This window comes from Plectropomus leopardus, chromosome 16 (genome assembly GCF_008729295.1).
Source record: "Plectropomus leopardus isolate mb chromosome 16, YSFRI_Pleo_2.0, whole genome shotgun sequence".
NCBI classification, from domain to species: domain Eukaryota; kingdom Metazoa; phylum Chordata; class Actinopteri; order Perciformes; family Serranidae; genus Plectropomus; species Plectropomus leopardus.
This window is the reverse complement of record NC_056478.1, coordinates 22,419,463-22,432,673: the sequence shown is the minus strand read 5'-3', so window position 1 is coordinate 22,432,673 and position 13,211 is coordinate 22,419,463. Positions and strand designations below refer to the sequence as shown.

Here is a 13,211-nt window from a genome sequence, read left to right as displayed (position 1 = left end):
TTGGATCATATTCTTAGTGATCAACACAGCCACTGACTGGCTGCAAGAACACTGCTACATGTAGCTATGTGCTAATGTCAGGGTAACATGTCATCTCTGTGCCGATATTGTTGATTTGTCACCAATTTCAGATCATATTCCTGCTGCACAATAAGAAGTCCCACTTTACTAAATAGTCATTCCCTGGCTGCAACAACAGTGCTGTCTGAGCATACTAGACTTTTTCAGGAGGTGGGCTTAAAAAGACAGGTGCTAAAACAGAGTCCCAGACAGAGGGTGAATACAGGTGTTTCAGCACATGCAGTATGAGGAAAATAAAGTGTTTTTTGACCATTAAGCATGTGAAAACGTTCCAGTAGAAATCTTCAATAAAAGCTTGAATCTGAAAATGTAAATAATAGGTCCCCTTTCAGAGGAAAGTTTTCTGTGCCTGGATCAGTAATTCACATCGAGTGAAACAGTTCATGTCCCGGACCAATAAAGTTGTGCATATTTTTATTGGAAACCAAGATGCATTTCATTAGTACTCACAGTGTATTGCATGTGATTCTCAAATACACACATGCCACTAGCATGGCTAAAAACAGGAAGTGGGTGTGTTGGGGGCTCATGTTGACACTCTGAAAAGATTTATTTCCAGACAGAGACTGAAGATGGACATAGACTCTGACAACTCAAATCCTTCATATATGTGGAGTATTTCCTCAGCTGTGGTGCAGATCCCGAGCTTGCTGCTCTCACATTGACATTAGAGTCACCGCATTCATCTGTGCAAAATTTCTAAAAATACTTCAGACTATTTCATTGTCCTTGACAGAGAAGAGAGAGAGAGAGAGCTCCAGCATTGTTACAATAATAAAGCTTATTATGCCGACTGATTAATGGGAAACGATTTCTGTTATAGCGTGCAATGATTGCTGCTTTCCAAGGACAATTAGAGCTGAGGGAAATTGCTGTAATGTCAAATGAAATTTGCAACCATTATTCATTACACAGGAGGATGGACTTTGTAATGCCGTAAAAAAAAAACCCATTCAGTTTATTGACTGCTGTGACACAGTTCCATGAGAGTGAATGGAACTTCACGGAAATTCATCTGAATGGGGGAAAGTGTGCGAAATCACAATAATTCATGTGAAATGCTTAATAACATCTTGTATTTCACAAGCCGCAGAATGGAGGAAGTTTCTTTGTTGGCAGGGTAATAACTGTGAGAAGAGAATATACTGACTGACACAAATATTCATCTGTAAAACATTTTGGTACAGTGTGGTACAAAGGATCTCAGATTAGCCTCAAAATGTTATTGCATTTGCAAATGTCAGTCCGCTGCTGTTTTCCCTACCAACCAGCTCCCTTTGGTTGCACGCAATAGTTTCACACCCTTATGCAACCCCAATAAAGCCAAGAACGGGGCCAGTACCTGCCCACCTCGAGGCTGCCATGAAATCCCCAGCTACATCAAGATCTGTCCGATCTACCGTTCGCCTGAAGCTTTCTGCTCCCACAGGTCCTCACAGAAGCTTTGCTTGAGACTATTCCTTGATTGTGAATCTACTGGTTCGATGGGTTTCAGGCAAAAATCACTAACTTCCATTTTTTTTTTACTATTTCTACATGTTGCGTAGTCTGCTCTAGAATGAATTACATTAATTCTAAATTGCTTTGTTGTTACCTGCTGTGCTAACTTTTTGTAAGTGTTGACGTATTCCCTACAGTCTCTAATCTTTGGCAACTTGTAGGGGTGTAACAATCCATCGATCTGGGTCGACGAATCAATTCAGTCATCAACTATCTGCGATGCAAAATGAAAACATCCATCCATATCATCATCTTTAAGAATTGTTTTGAAATGCCCATGGCACATTAACTTCAGACAGTAAGTGCTTTAAACACTTTGTCCTGCATTATCTACAAAACATGACATACTTTAAATTAGTAAAGAAAGTGTGACAGAACAATTCAAATGAAAAGCTGTACTCTAGATTGTGTTGAAATTGGAAATGCCAATCATTTTTGCTATGGTGAGTCAATGACTGGGATCAGGGTTCCCACACATTTTTACCAATGAATTTTTAAAACTTTTTCACTTTACTTTCTTTCATTTCCTTGACTTTAAGTAGTTTAAAATCGGTTGGCCTATAATGCAATACAGTCATACATTATTAAACACGCACTTCCGAGGAATTTGTGGATAAGCAAAATGTTAGCGCTTAGTAACTTTACTTGGTGATTAAACATTCCCCCTTTTGGGGGATAGAAAAATCATATATACTACAGACAGATGTCAATTGCAATTTGACATGAATTGGAGTATAATTTTGACACATATTGTACATTTCTTGTTAAATAAAACTTATAATCAAATCAAAATTCTCTAATAATTGTGCTGCAACCTTGCCTGAACCTAAAAGTGGAAGGTAGCAGGTAGAAGGACGGTAGATTTATTAGTCATTTTTTAAACACAGTTTAAAAAACAAAATTACAAGTATGTAAGTATGTAAATGCATGACACCCTAACAAATCAAGCTTGATCACTGTCCCATTGTGAAGCTTTCCCCGTCCAAGTGGATAATGACCCAACATAGTGTATCAGTACATTTATACATCCATAACAGTGGCCAATACAATGCATTTTCAAAACCTCTCCAAAACACTTTTCTAATTTTATAACTTTTTCAGGAATTACGTGACCATAGGAGCTCTCTGAATTGATACTATTGCTACTAAATGTCTTAATCATAAATAGGGTACAACAGCTTCAAATCCTTGATCATCTCACACAAGAATTTCTACCTGTGTTCATTCTTGACACCACAATATGTGAATTTGGAAGAAGGTCTCAACCTTAGCGAGACCCTGTCACTGTATTTCCGCAGGTGCATCACATCAAACACCCAAATCCCAACTATGAATTATAATAATTTAATCAAAAATTAAATTTCCACCTAATTTTAAGATAAAATTTGCAGAAATCTTTAGTGACACTTAAGGTGACTTTTGATGGTATCAAGGACATGATAGCAGGAATCTTCACTGGTCGATTCAGACGCAGACAGAGTCAGATGAGGAGGAATCTAATATGACACATCAGGATTCCTGTCATACCTTGCCTCTCAGTATAGAGGGGCGAGACCGAGGTGCAGCAGACCTGTTCATTTAAATTCCAAACCCGGCCGTCTCACAGACAACTCTCATTATAAGTTAAAGCGATATAAGAATAGAGGTGATGAAAGAAAAGATGATTAACTAGACGTGATGAAACTTGGATCAGACAAAAGAATCAAATGATGAGAAATGGAGGGATGAAGAGGCATTTTTTCTCATCTGTCTGCCCCCGTGATTTTGCAGAAAAGTTTAAAAATAGAGCAGCGGTGAAGGAATGAGGAGTGAGCTGCCGACACCCTGTCGCTCGTTCAACCGGGACATTTCTGCACCAACACTTGCAGTGAACCAGCAGTGAACAATGGAATATTATTGTGCATGTAAGAAGGAGGGAATACAAGGCCATGAAATTCACACAGGGCCAGAGAGTCTGCATATGGAATTCATATCTGATAACTACAGAAATGCATAACGCTCTTCTCTTAATGTAGCTGTCAGCTGAGATCGGGTCCACTGAGGAATATCATTTAAAACACGTCCTCATTATGCAGCTTTGATGCAAGAGAATATTTGATAACTTGCTTCCACATGGCCGTGTGTGACTGGAATAAAGGACCCTGTGGAGATTAGGCATCATCGCGAGGCTATTTCAGGCTGGTGGAGCTGAATGCCTCGGCTACAGTCAAATTAGCGGTTTGGAACAACTAGACCTCAGGCTCATTAAACCAGTCCCAGGACCCGCTTTTTAATCCTTGGGGGCACTTTCACTGTCCCACACCAGATACAAAAGCTGTTATGGTACTGGAAATGTAGGTATTTGATGCTATTTGAACCCTAAGAGGGAACAAGTGCATCATTTGTGTGGAGCTGCAGTCAGATTGGTTTATTTGCTTCTTTAACCCCTTTGAAACCTGAACGAATTGACTAGATTTTCTTTTTAAAAACATGGGAAGAAGGCAATAAGCAACTAAAGACGAATGGCCCATTCATCAGCAATAAATTAGTGAAGCTACGAAAAATTACTTGAAAATAAAATTCAAAAAAAACAAAACAAAACACACAAACACAGAAATAAGCTGGTACCTTTACATTTGTGTGGGTTGTTTTGTTGGGATCAGTGTGGTCAGTAGGTACCTGAAATTAAACTTTGAGGTCACCAATATCCTCCATCAATCCCATATCATCTCGTTTTAATATCTGTAATAGAAATTATGCTTTTTCAAAGTTGTGGCTCCTTAATTTGAAAATTCTCCCTCTCTTTGGACTCTTTGGACAACTTTAAAACTTTTTTTTGTTTTTATTTATTTCTGTTTTCATTCATTTATATTTCATTGTGTTTTTACATTGTAAATGTAACAATATTACCCTAAATCCTGTAACGCCTTGACTGGTAACTGCTAAAAAGTAATATATTAGTGTTGTTACAGTGTTGTTACCCCTAACACTGTTGAACATACATCAGTGTATCACAATGTACCTAAAATGAACGAAACCATCTTTGGGGTAAAATGATTTGACATGTACGTTTATTATTTAGTCTGGCCCATATCTCATCCAAAGAAAAGGCTCGAGTTTATGACCTATTACCTTTTGGGGAGCTGTCTTGTCATCCATCTTTATTATACAGTCTATGTGATACTGTATAAAATACAAAAATAATGCTGCAATAATTAGAATATTAAGTTGAGTTAGTCAATCAAATACAAAGAACTACAGCCTCAAAGATGACCAGAGTTCAACTAGCACCTCTGACACTGTGCCACAGACTGCAGATTTGAACATGCATCACAGTGGAAAAGCGTTTCCATTCTGAGGCTGCCTTGTGCATTTTCAGAATTCATCTCTTTTTGAAATTTAGATTTCTGGGTCGTCTGGTTCATGTTCAAAAAACAAAGTAGGAATGTTCAAGATCACAGGAATACTAATAATACAAATTAACTGTTTTTTTAAGCACCTTTAAGAGAAATTCACTGCTTTTGACAAGGAAGAAGAAATAAACCTCTTTGGTTCCCAAACAGAAACTCTCATGCTCCTCCCAAGGAGTAAAAATATATACCATAGAATATGCAGTAGACAAGCAGCGTAAAAGCGCCATCTAAGAAGTGGGTGTACACCATATGTATGAGCTTAAGCCCTGTTAGGGTCACCACACACTGTGCTAAGTAAGAAGCAGTGAAATATTTATGCAGGACGTTTTAGACACACACGCACACACACGCACACACAAACGCACACACACTGGCTGCAAGACTCACATCCTTCAGCCAAAGCCACATCAATCTCTTTTGCCTTCCCATCATTTTGTCCTAATTTTTTTTTGATTATTTTTTTGGGGGCTTTTATTACCTTTTATTGACAGGACAGTGTGAGTGTGAAAGGGGAAGAGAGAGAGAGGGGGCGATATGCAGCAAAGGGCCGAGGACGGACTCGAACCCAGGGCTGCTGCAGCAAGGTCACAACCTCTGTACATTTTGTCCTAATTTTGATTACTTTACTCACTTTATACTCTCCACTCACAGTTTTATGTGCAGTATATGTCATCAGCGAACAAGCAGGAATACACATTTAAATGTTAGGGTCCTGCAACCATTTAAATGTCAAAACTCCCACATTTTGGTGCTCAACATAGTTACTCACATATTCATCTTGCCTTTATAAACTCTAAAAAAAAATCTATGTTGTCAGCTAAAGAGACAAATATCAAAATATGTGAGGTATGAATGTCCTAAAAGCACAAAAAAGTTCAATTTCTGCACCATTTTTATACATTTTTTTAATCTAAAAAAAATGCATTCTTTTCTTGTGCATTTCCACACTTCCTTACATGTGTAGGTAGCGTATTAATCTAATTAGTACTTTATTGTCTCCTGCACAACAGCATGCCGAAGCATGTGTGTGCCTCTGTGTGTAGTAGCAGTTTTAGTATCACCCCAAAAATAGCACCTAAGAGCGTCTTGTAACCTGCGTGAGTCATCATTCAGGCCGCATATAGCGTCCACATGTGGCTCCCAGCAGCTACCACATCTCCAAACTCTGTTTTCATTGAGAATTCATTTCCATTTGTCTTTTTTGAATCTCTTTTGTAACATTATATCAGCGTCAGAAGCTCTTCTGGGTTATTCACATTTCAACCAGCCCGGGTTATGTGAGCTCAGAGGTGTTCTGGATGACATTTATGAGGGATAAATATAAATGAGCTCCCACGTCTGTAGGCTGCATTTCCTCCTTTGCCAATTTCCAACTCACTGTTATATCTCTTTTTGATGTGTTTTAGTCAATAGACAACCTAAACAAACTGCAGGTGTCTGAGCTCCTGTCAATTGTTATGTGTCTATGTGATGTAGTAACTCTAGACTTCAATATCAGCATGTGCTCTTTTATATCACCCTGTGCAGAGATTACTAATCCCAAACCTCATTCACTACAGTCACACCTTTGGAAATTGTTGCTGGTTTTGCTCTTGCTCACATGATATCAGAGGATGCAGGAGTGTGTGACTTTAAGCATCAGCTTCACCGACTTATTTTTCCTGCACTGAGGAGCTGATCAATATTTTTTTTAAAAGTAACAGCATTTAGGTATTTTTTAAAAGTTTTCTGCAGTAAAGGCAAAGCTCTGCTTTGGTTATAATAATCACACAATTGTGGAAATGCAGGCTATGTGGATAAAGTTTGGAGGCAAATAAACTACAAAATAACTTCTTGGCTCCCCATGATGTGTTCTATAAAAATTGCCATAACCTGAGGGTCCTTTTAAATATGATAAATCATGCTGGTCCAGCCATAAGCATTCCCTGAAAATGGCTTCTTAGTCTGTTTGAAACTGTATCCTTTCCTCGTTCAGCAGAAATTAACTTATACCATATCATAATCTTTTCCACTGATATCACTGTTAAAGATTAAACACAGTTCAATCTCTCTTAATGAGGCCATGCAAAGCTCCTCTCACTCTTATGTTTACAGCAAAAAGAGTCTAAAAGAAACCAGATGTTGTCTATAGTAGACAATCAATATAGCTGCTTTCCTTAATCATGTTAAGGTATTCTTTTACCCAGTCTCCAGGTTTCTACCAAATTTAAGGATACTCCATTTACGGCCAAATCTAGTCACGAAAAGGGTGACTGACACTGGAAATTACTTTGGTACTTTTGGATTTGCATGATACATAAGGTGCCAGAGGGCACAAAACTGCATCAAAATAGAGCTTGTTTATAAAAAGTGCCAGTGGAGGATCCCATGCACCCCCTGACAGAGGTCAAAGCTAGGCACCTAATGTCCTAAAATCTGAGAAACATCCTAATATCCTAGAAATGTTCTAAAATCCTAGACATGCCCTCGAATCCTAAAAATGTCCTAAAATACTAGAAACATGTAGGGGGCTGCTGCGACTGGCCCTTGGCGCCCTGTCATTTTGCCCATTTGTCCCCCGGAAAAGCTTAAGAGACACGATACAGGATTTTCCTAAAAACAATGCGTAGACTCATACAGAAGTAATCTCTCCCAGTTACAGGCATAGATTTTTTTTTGAGTGGGGTGGGGAATGCATTTGTCTCCCTCAATGAAAACATGAAATAAAATTCTAATGAATTTGTTGAGTCCAACTGAACGTTGAAGCCAAATTTGAAAAAATCCCCTCAGGGTGTTCTTAAGATATCATGTTCAAGAACATGAGACGGACACAAGTTCACAGTGACTTTTGATCACCAAATTCTAACCAGTTCATCATTAAGTCCAAGTGAAATTTGAAGTTATTCCCTCAAGGTGTTCTTGAGATATCGCTTTCATAAGAAAGAAATGGACGGATGGACAACCCAAAAATACAAATATAGTGAGGCAAATCACCAAATGAGAATGAATCTGGAATTGGATTTTTAATTTTACTTGTGCTAGTGGCATATACAAATAGTAAACTATAATCCTGCATAATATACTTTTGAAAAAGAGAGAGAAACATGAACATTGGTGCTCATTTTCTCTGCATACCAACTTTTACAGTCAAGGTTACCAACTAAAAACTTGTTTTTTAACAGACTGGGAAAAAGTGATCGGAGGTGTTTCTGAGTGAACGATAACATAAGGGCATTGCCTGCATTCATATGCCAAATGCATTTCCTTCAGTAACTTCATTCATATCAAGACAGAGTGTTTCAGGAACAATATTTTGACCTTCATTGGACACACAATTTTACAACTCAGAGTCTCAAGGCGAACAGAGCTCATGTCTTCTTTTCAGCTCTTGTAACAGATGGTACAGTCAGTGAACAATGTGGAGGCAGCTCAGAGGTTAGAGAGGCAGGCTTGCGACCGGTTACCCGTTAAAATCCCTCAACCAGCTTGCAGAGTGTCTGTTGGGAAGTAAATGAACGCTGCTGTCTCTGTCTCTGTTCTAAACAACTTAATGAGCAGCAACAGCAACAGTAGAGGACTGTGGATAGACTTTATAAATCATATTTTTAGCGTGGGCACCGGTGTCAGTGTAAGAGTCAATACACCTTCATACACACACAATATGACTGTGGTCAAAACATTTGTCTGTCATCCAAAATCACCACTCATTAATTAACAAATATTTTGTAACATCAACAGACGGTGGTGGTGTGACAGGTCAAAATGTTTTGGCAGGCGGCAAATCCAGAGACACTAACAGAGCTGACAGCTTGAATCTTGAGTGAGTCATTTCTGAATATCATACTGATACATTTTATATTAGTTAATAATATCAGCTCTCCATCGCAATTTGCAGATTCACAGTGGGTAAGCGGTGCATTCTGTGCAACAGCAATAGTGGAAATTGAGAAGGATACAGTATAAAATACAAGTCTGAAAACATTCCTTTGCTTAATCAGTTTACTTAAAGGTCCAGTGTGTCAGATTTTGGAAGAAGTAAGATGTATTATGTATTATGCAAGAAGACAAAAAAGATGGCACTAGAGACTTACACCGGGTGAGTGGCTAACTTCAAGTTTAGCACTCCGCCACCTTGACCAGGAGTAAAAGAATTCAGTCATGTGACTTCTTGACTTTTTAAAATATTATTGGATTGAATGGCTCAAATCCCAAAAGTGAAACACTTCATTTCTGCAGGGAGTGCTCTAAAAATGTATCTACTGATTTAATAGATACAAAAAAGTTTTTTGACCAAAATGGCATCACAAGACTAACCTGAAAGCTGTAATCCCATGGTTTAGGCACTGCATAAATTGGATTTAAAGCCTTGTGCTGTTGCCTTGACCTTGGTCCCCTTTCATGAAGTCTGCCTTGTCTCACCCCCATGTTTCTGTAGTATCTCAGAAAGGGACAAACCAAACATTGGCTCTGGGTTCTTGCATGTGTTCATTACCTAAAGGCCACCATCAGTGGCTGTAAACAAGGAGAGGGTGGAGGGGGTATCCAGGTTGTTGCAACCTGCAACCTCACTGCTCTATACTGCCAAAGCTATGACGCTGCTCCTTTAAGAACTAAAATTTCTGCCTTGCAGTAGAGGTTATATCCACGTCTGTCCAGACTCATATGTAGCCTTGACAGCTGACAATGGTTCAAATATGGATGCTGCTGCAAAGAAGCTGAAGAAGTTCTTAAACCTGGATGTTTCACATGTCTTCCCCTCGGCAGCACAGAATATCTACACAACCAGCACAGTTTCAAGGTGTTTCAGGATTAGTGTCACTAATTCAGAATCTGATCAAATATCTCCCCTTCTGTTCCTGAGTTATGACGTTGAGTAATGGCCAGAAAAGTGTTTCTGCATAACATTATGATGTCACAGTTAAACTGATCTTTGAACTTTTGGATAAAAAATGTCATTCAATCCAAGCCCCCAAGAAGTGCGGCATGCATTGATGCAAAATTTACATAGTGGCCGAAAATGGAATTACACCGTTTGAGTCGGTCACATGATGCACACTGGCCCAGACAGACTTTTCCCCATGGAGAAACATTGGGAAAGAGACTCTAAATCAGTAAATCATTTTTTTATGAGCATCAAAGGCCCTGCGAAATGTTTTTTTTATCCCTTTATCGGATGTAAACCATCCAGTTCGATAACATTTGGAAAGTCTAAAAGAGCCGCATGATACCATTTTTTTAGACCGCCATTCAAGCCAGCCGAGGCGCTAATCCAGAAGTCGGTCGCGCCGCCGGCAGGAGTTAACCACTTGGCCGCACTCAACTGCGCTCAGCAGTGTTTGGCTGCTGTCAATCTCTACTAAAAATGCTCTATGGGCCAATAGATCTGGGTATTTTTCACATTTCTAAACCCAGAAAAAGAGCTTTCTCTGCTTCATGCGCCATTGAGCAGCTCTCATAGGAATGAACGAGGCCCCGCCCCCACGGTTGTATTCAGATTTTACTGAAATACATCCATGATTTAATCACTTTATCCTGCTAGACATCTGTGGAAAATTCTATCAACACTAGTTTATGCATTCTTGAGTTAGAGCAAAACAGGTCTTGTGTGGTCACAGTGATCTTTAACCACCAAAGTTTAATCAGTTCATTGTTGAGTCCAAGTGGATGTTTGTGCCAAATTTGAAGAAATTCCCTAAAGCTGCTTTTGAGATATTGTGTTCAGGAGAATGAGGCGGACAACACAAAAACATAATGCCTCTGGCCATGGCTATCATCTTTGTTGAGGCAAAAAAGTGGTAGAAATACCAATAAAATGTATTTAAAGTATCAAGAGCAAAAGTAAAAATGTTGAGAATGTTGTCGGTGATCGATGTGGTCCAGTAGATCACATGATTTGCTGCAATTTTGTAAGCTGTGAAGTAACTTCAGACTAAAGTGAACTGCAGTACAAAAGTTAATATTTCCCTCTGAACTGAGTAAAGTTCCACAATAATTATGTACTTTGTTACCTTCCACCTCTGGTGTCCATAAAGAGAACAACACTTCTTCCACGCAGGGGAAAACACGCCTCCCAAGGACACCATCTTTATGACTTGAGATGAGCCCCAAGCTTGAAGATGCAGGATCAATTAAAACATACAGCTGTTCGTTTTCCTCCGGCTTTGAGCAATAAACGCTGATTACACAAGTATGCAGCAATCTGAAAATTAATTTTATGGATTTTTGTTCATTGTGCCCGGCGAGTTTACCATCTGATGCACTTTGTCAGACACATTATACAACACTTTCATGACTGCATGTGCATAGGATGTTTCAGAATAAGGTAGGGTTTATTAACTGCAGATGGTCAGGACACTGATTGGATTACCCGGCCTGTATATCGGTCTAACCTTGGAGTGTGTGTATACTCACAGCCAGCATGCGGTTCTTGTCCTTCTCTGCGTTGTTGAGAGCGTTCTCCAGGGTCACTCTGTGTTTCTTGGCGACTTCCTCCAGAGCCCGAGCCTGGCTCTCCTTCATCTGGCTGGCCTCCTCTTCGGCTCGAGCTCGCATATTGTTCATTTCCTTCTCATGGGACGTTTTCTCCTCACGCAGGGTCTGACGACAAACACAACATTAATATGCAAGCGTGCACACATTTTTAAAAATATGCTTAGATGTGGGTGTTATGATCGATGAAACACAGAGAGAGCTTTGGCTGACATTCATCCCATATGCTGTATTTTTCAGCCATATTGTCAGTGTTTACTAAGTGACAGCCAAGATATCAATCCTGCATCCTCTCTGTCTATATCTGAAATGTTCTATCATTCTCACCACATTCATATTTGTTATTCCTGAAGCACCAAAACGCAACAGGCTGGAAAAATAACATTTTATACCAGACTCCATGTGGGATTATTGATAAAGGGGTTATGTGTTATGGAGCAGAGAAACCAAAGCTGGAGAGAACAGGTGTGCTCAGTTAAAGTTGCTAAGCCATGACTGGACAATAACTGTTTATGTAAGGGGTCAACTGGGATGATTAAGAGCATGCTGATAAGTGATTTGATAGATATTTGTGGATAAGTAAGGCCTTGTCCTCATGCATTTTTGAAAACACTGTCTCCCCCTGTAGTTTCCAAAAAGATCTCATCACAAACACTTGTTGAAAAAATCTTGAGAGTGAATGAAAATAGAAAAACATTATTGAGGTGCTGCCAAGAGTGTTACAAACCAACACATGGCGATATAAGAAACTGTTGAACAGTGACCTTTGTAACGCATTCTCACACCACTGTTCCTCAATCTTCGATGAGTAACTGTACATTTATGTGTAAACATGTAAAGAGTCCTGTTAACAACATTAGAGCAAGCACTATTTTGTCTAAGTTTTTTTGAAAAGTTTCTGATAATCTTCACTCTGCAAGGAGTTTTTCAGTGACCTAAAACAAGGTTTGCATGTGCAAAAGGTCAAAATACAGATAAAAGCTACATTTTTAATTATACCCGCGTATGTGAGGAACAGGCCTAAAAGGAGAGGAATCAGAACAGAGCTGTCTCATAGATTTTAAACTGGAGGGATAATAGAAGAAAGAGGTGAAATATAGAAATGGATAGCAGCCAAAAGATGTGGCTCAGAGGGCACAGAGGAGAAAGAATGAAGTCCTGCTGATTTAAGTTGTTACTGAGCGCCATATATTGTGTCACAGACAGACAAGCAGACAGGCAAGAACAAACGCCCTCTGCACCCAGCAACAGCTTGTTGGGTTTGTCATTGGAATTCTGGTACAGCATGAATTAAGGATAAGGTCACAGAAAACAACAACGTTTCTGAGAAACTGAAAATAAAAATATAATCTGCAGCCCATTTACTTTGCGTTTAATCAGGGGAGCAGCTGTTTCTTCATTGCATGGGTTTAACAAAATTTTAATTAGCCAAACTGCGCCAAAAAAGCCACATGGGAACAGTAATAGCCACTACTGCAGCTGACATTAGGCACAGTAAAAGTCTCCTAAAGTAAGCCAAGAAACTCTCTGTGAGAATGTTTGCTCTAGTGTGTACAAAAATTATCTGACTACTAATTAGATAAGATTCAAAATCTGCTGTAGGTATCTTAGTTTCTCTCTCATTTTCTCTGTTTTACAGCACACTTATGGTATTGTGCTGACAATAGAAACTACGCATTTTTCATGCATAAAGATACAACCTTTACTTTAAAGGCCATTCAGATTCTTCAGGTTTAAGTTGCACTACTTGTCATTGTTTTTACTGAGGTG

General features: G+C 39.1%; 1 protein-coding gene across 2 annotated transcripts in view; it reads right to left on the bottom strand.

Moving 5' to 3' along the window:
* Nucleotides 1-13,211, bottom strand: part of fam184ab (family with sequence similarity 184 member Ab) — a 169,673-nt gene that overhangs the window by 74,675 nt on the left and 81,787 nt on the right. For both annotated transcript variants that reach the window (XM_042503815.1, XM_042503816.1), the window contains exon 9: nt 11,364-11,549. In XM_042503815.1, the coding sequence (XP_042359749.1) occupies nt 11,364-11,549 (186 nt within the window). The remainder of the gene's footprint in view (nt 1-11,363; nt 11,550-13,211) is intronic.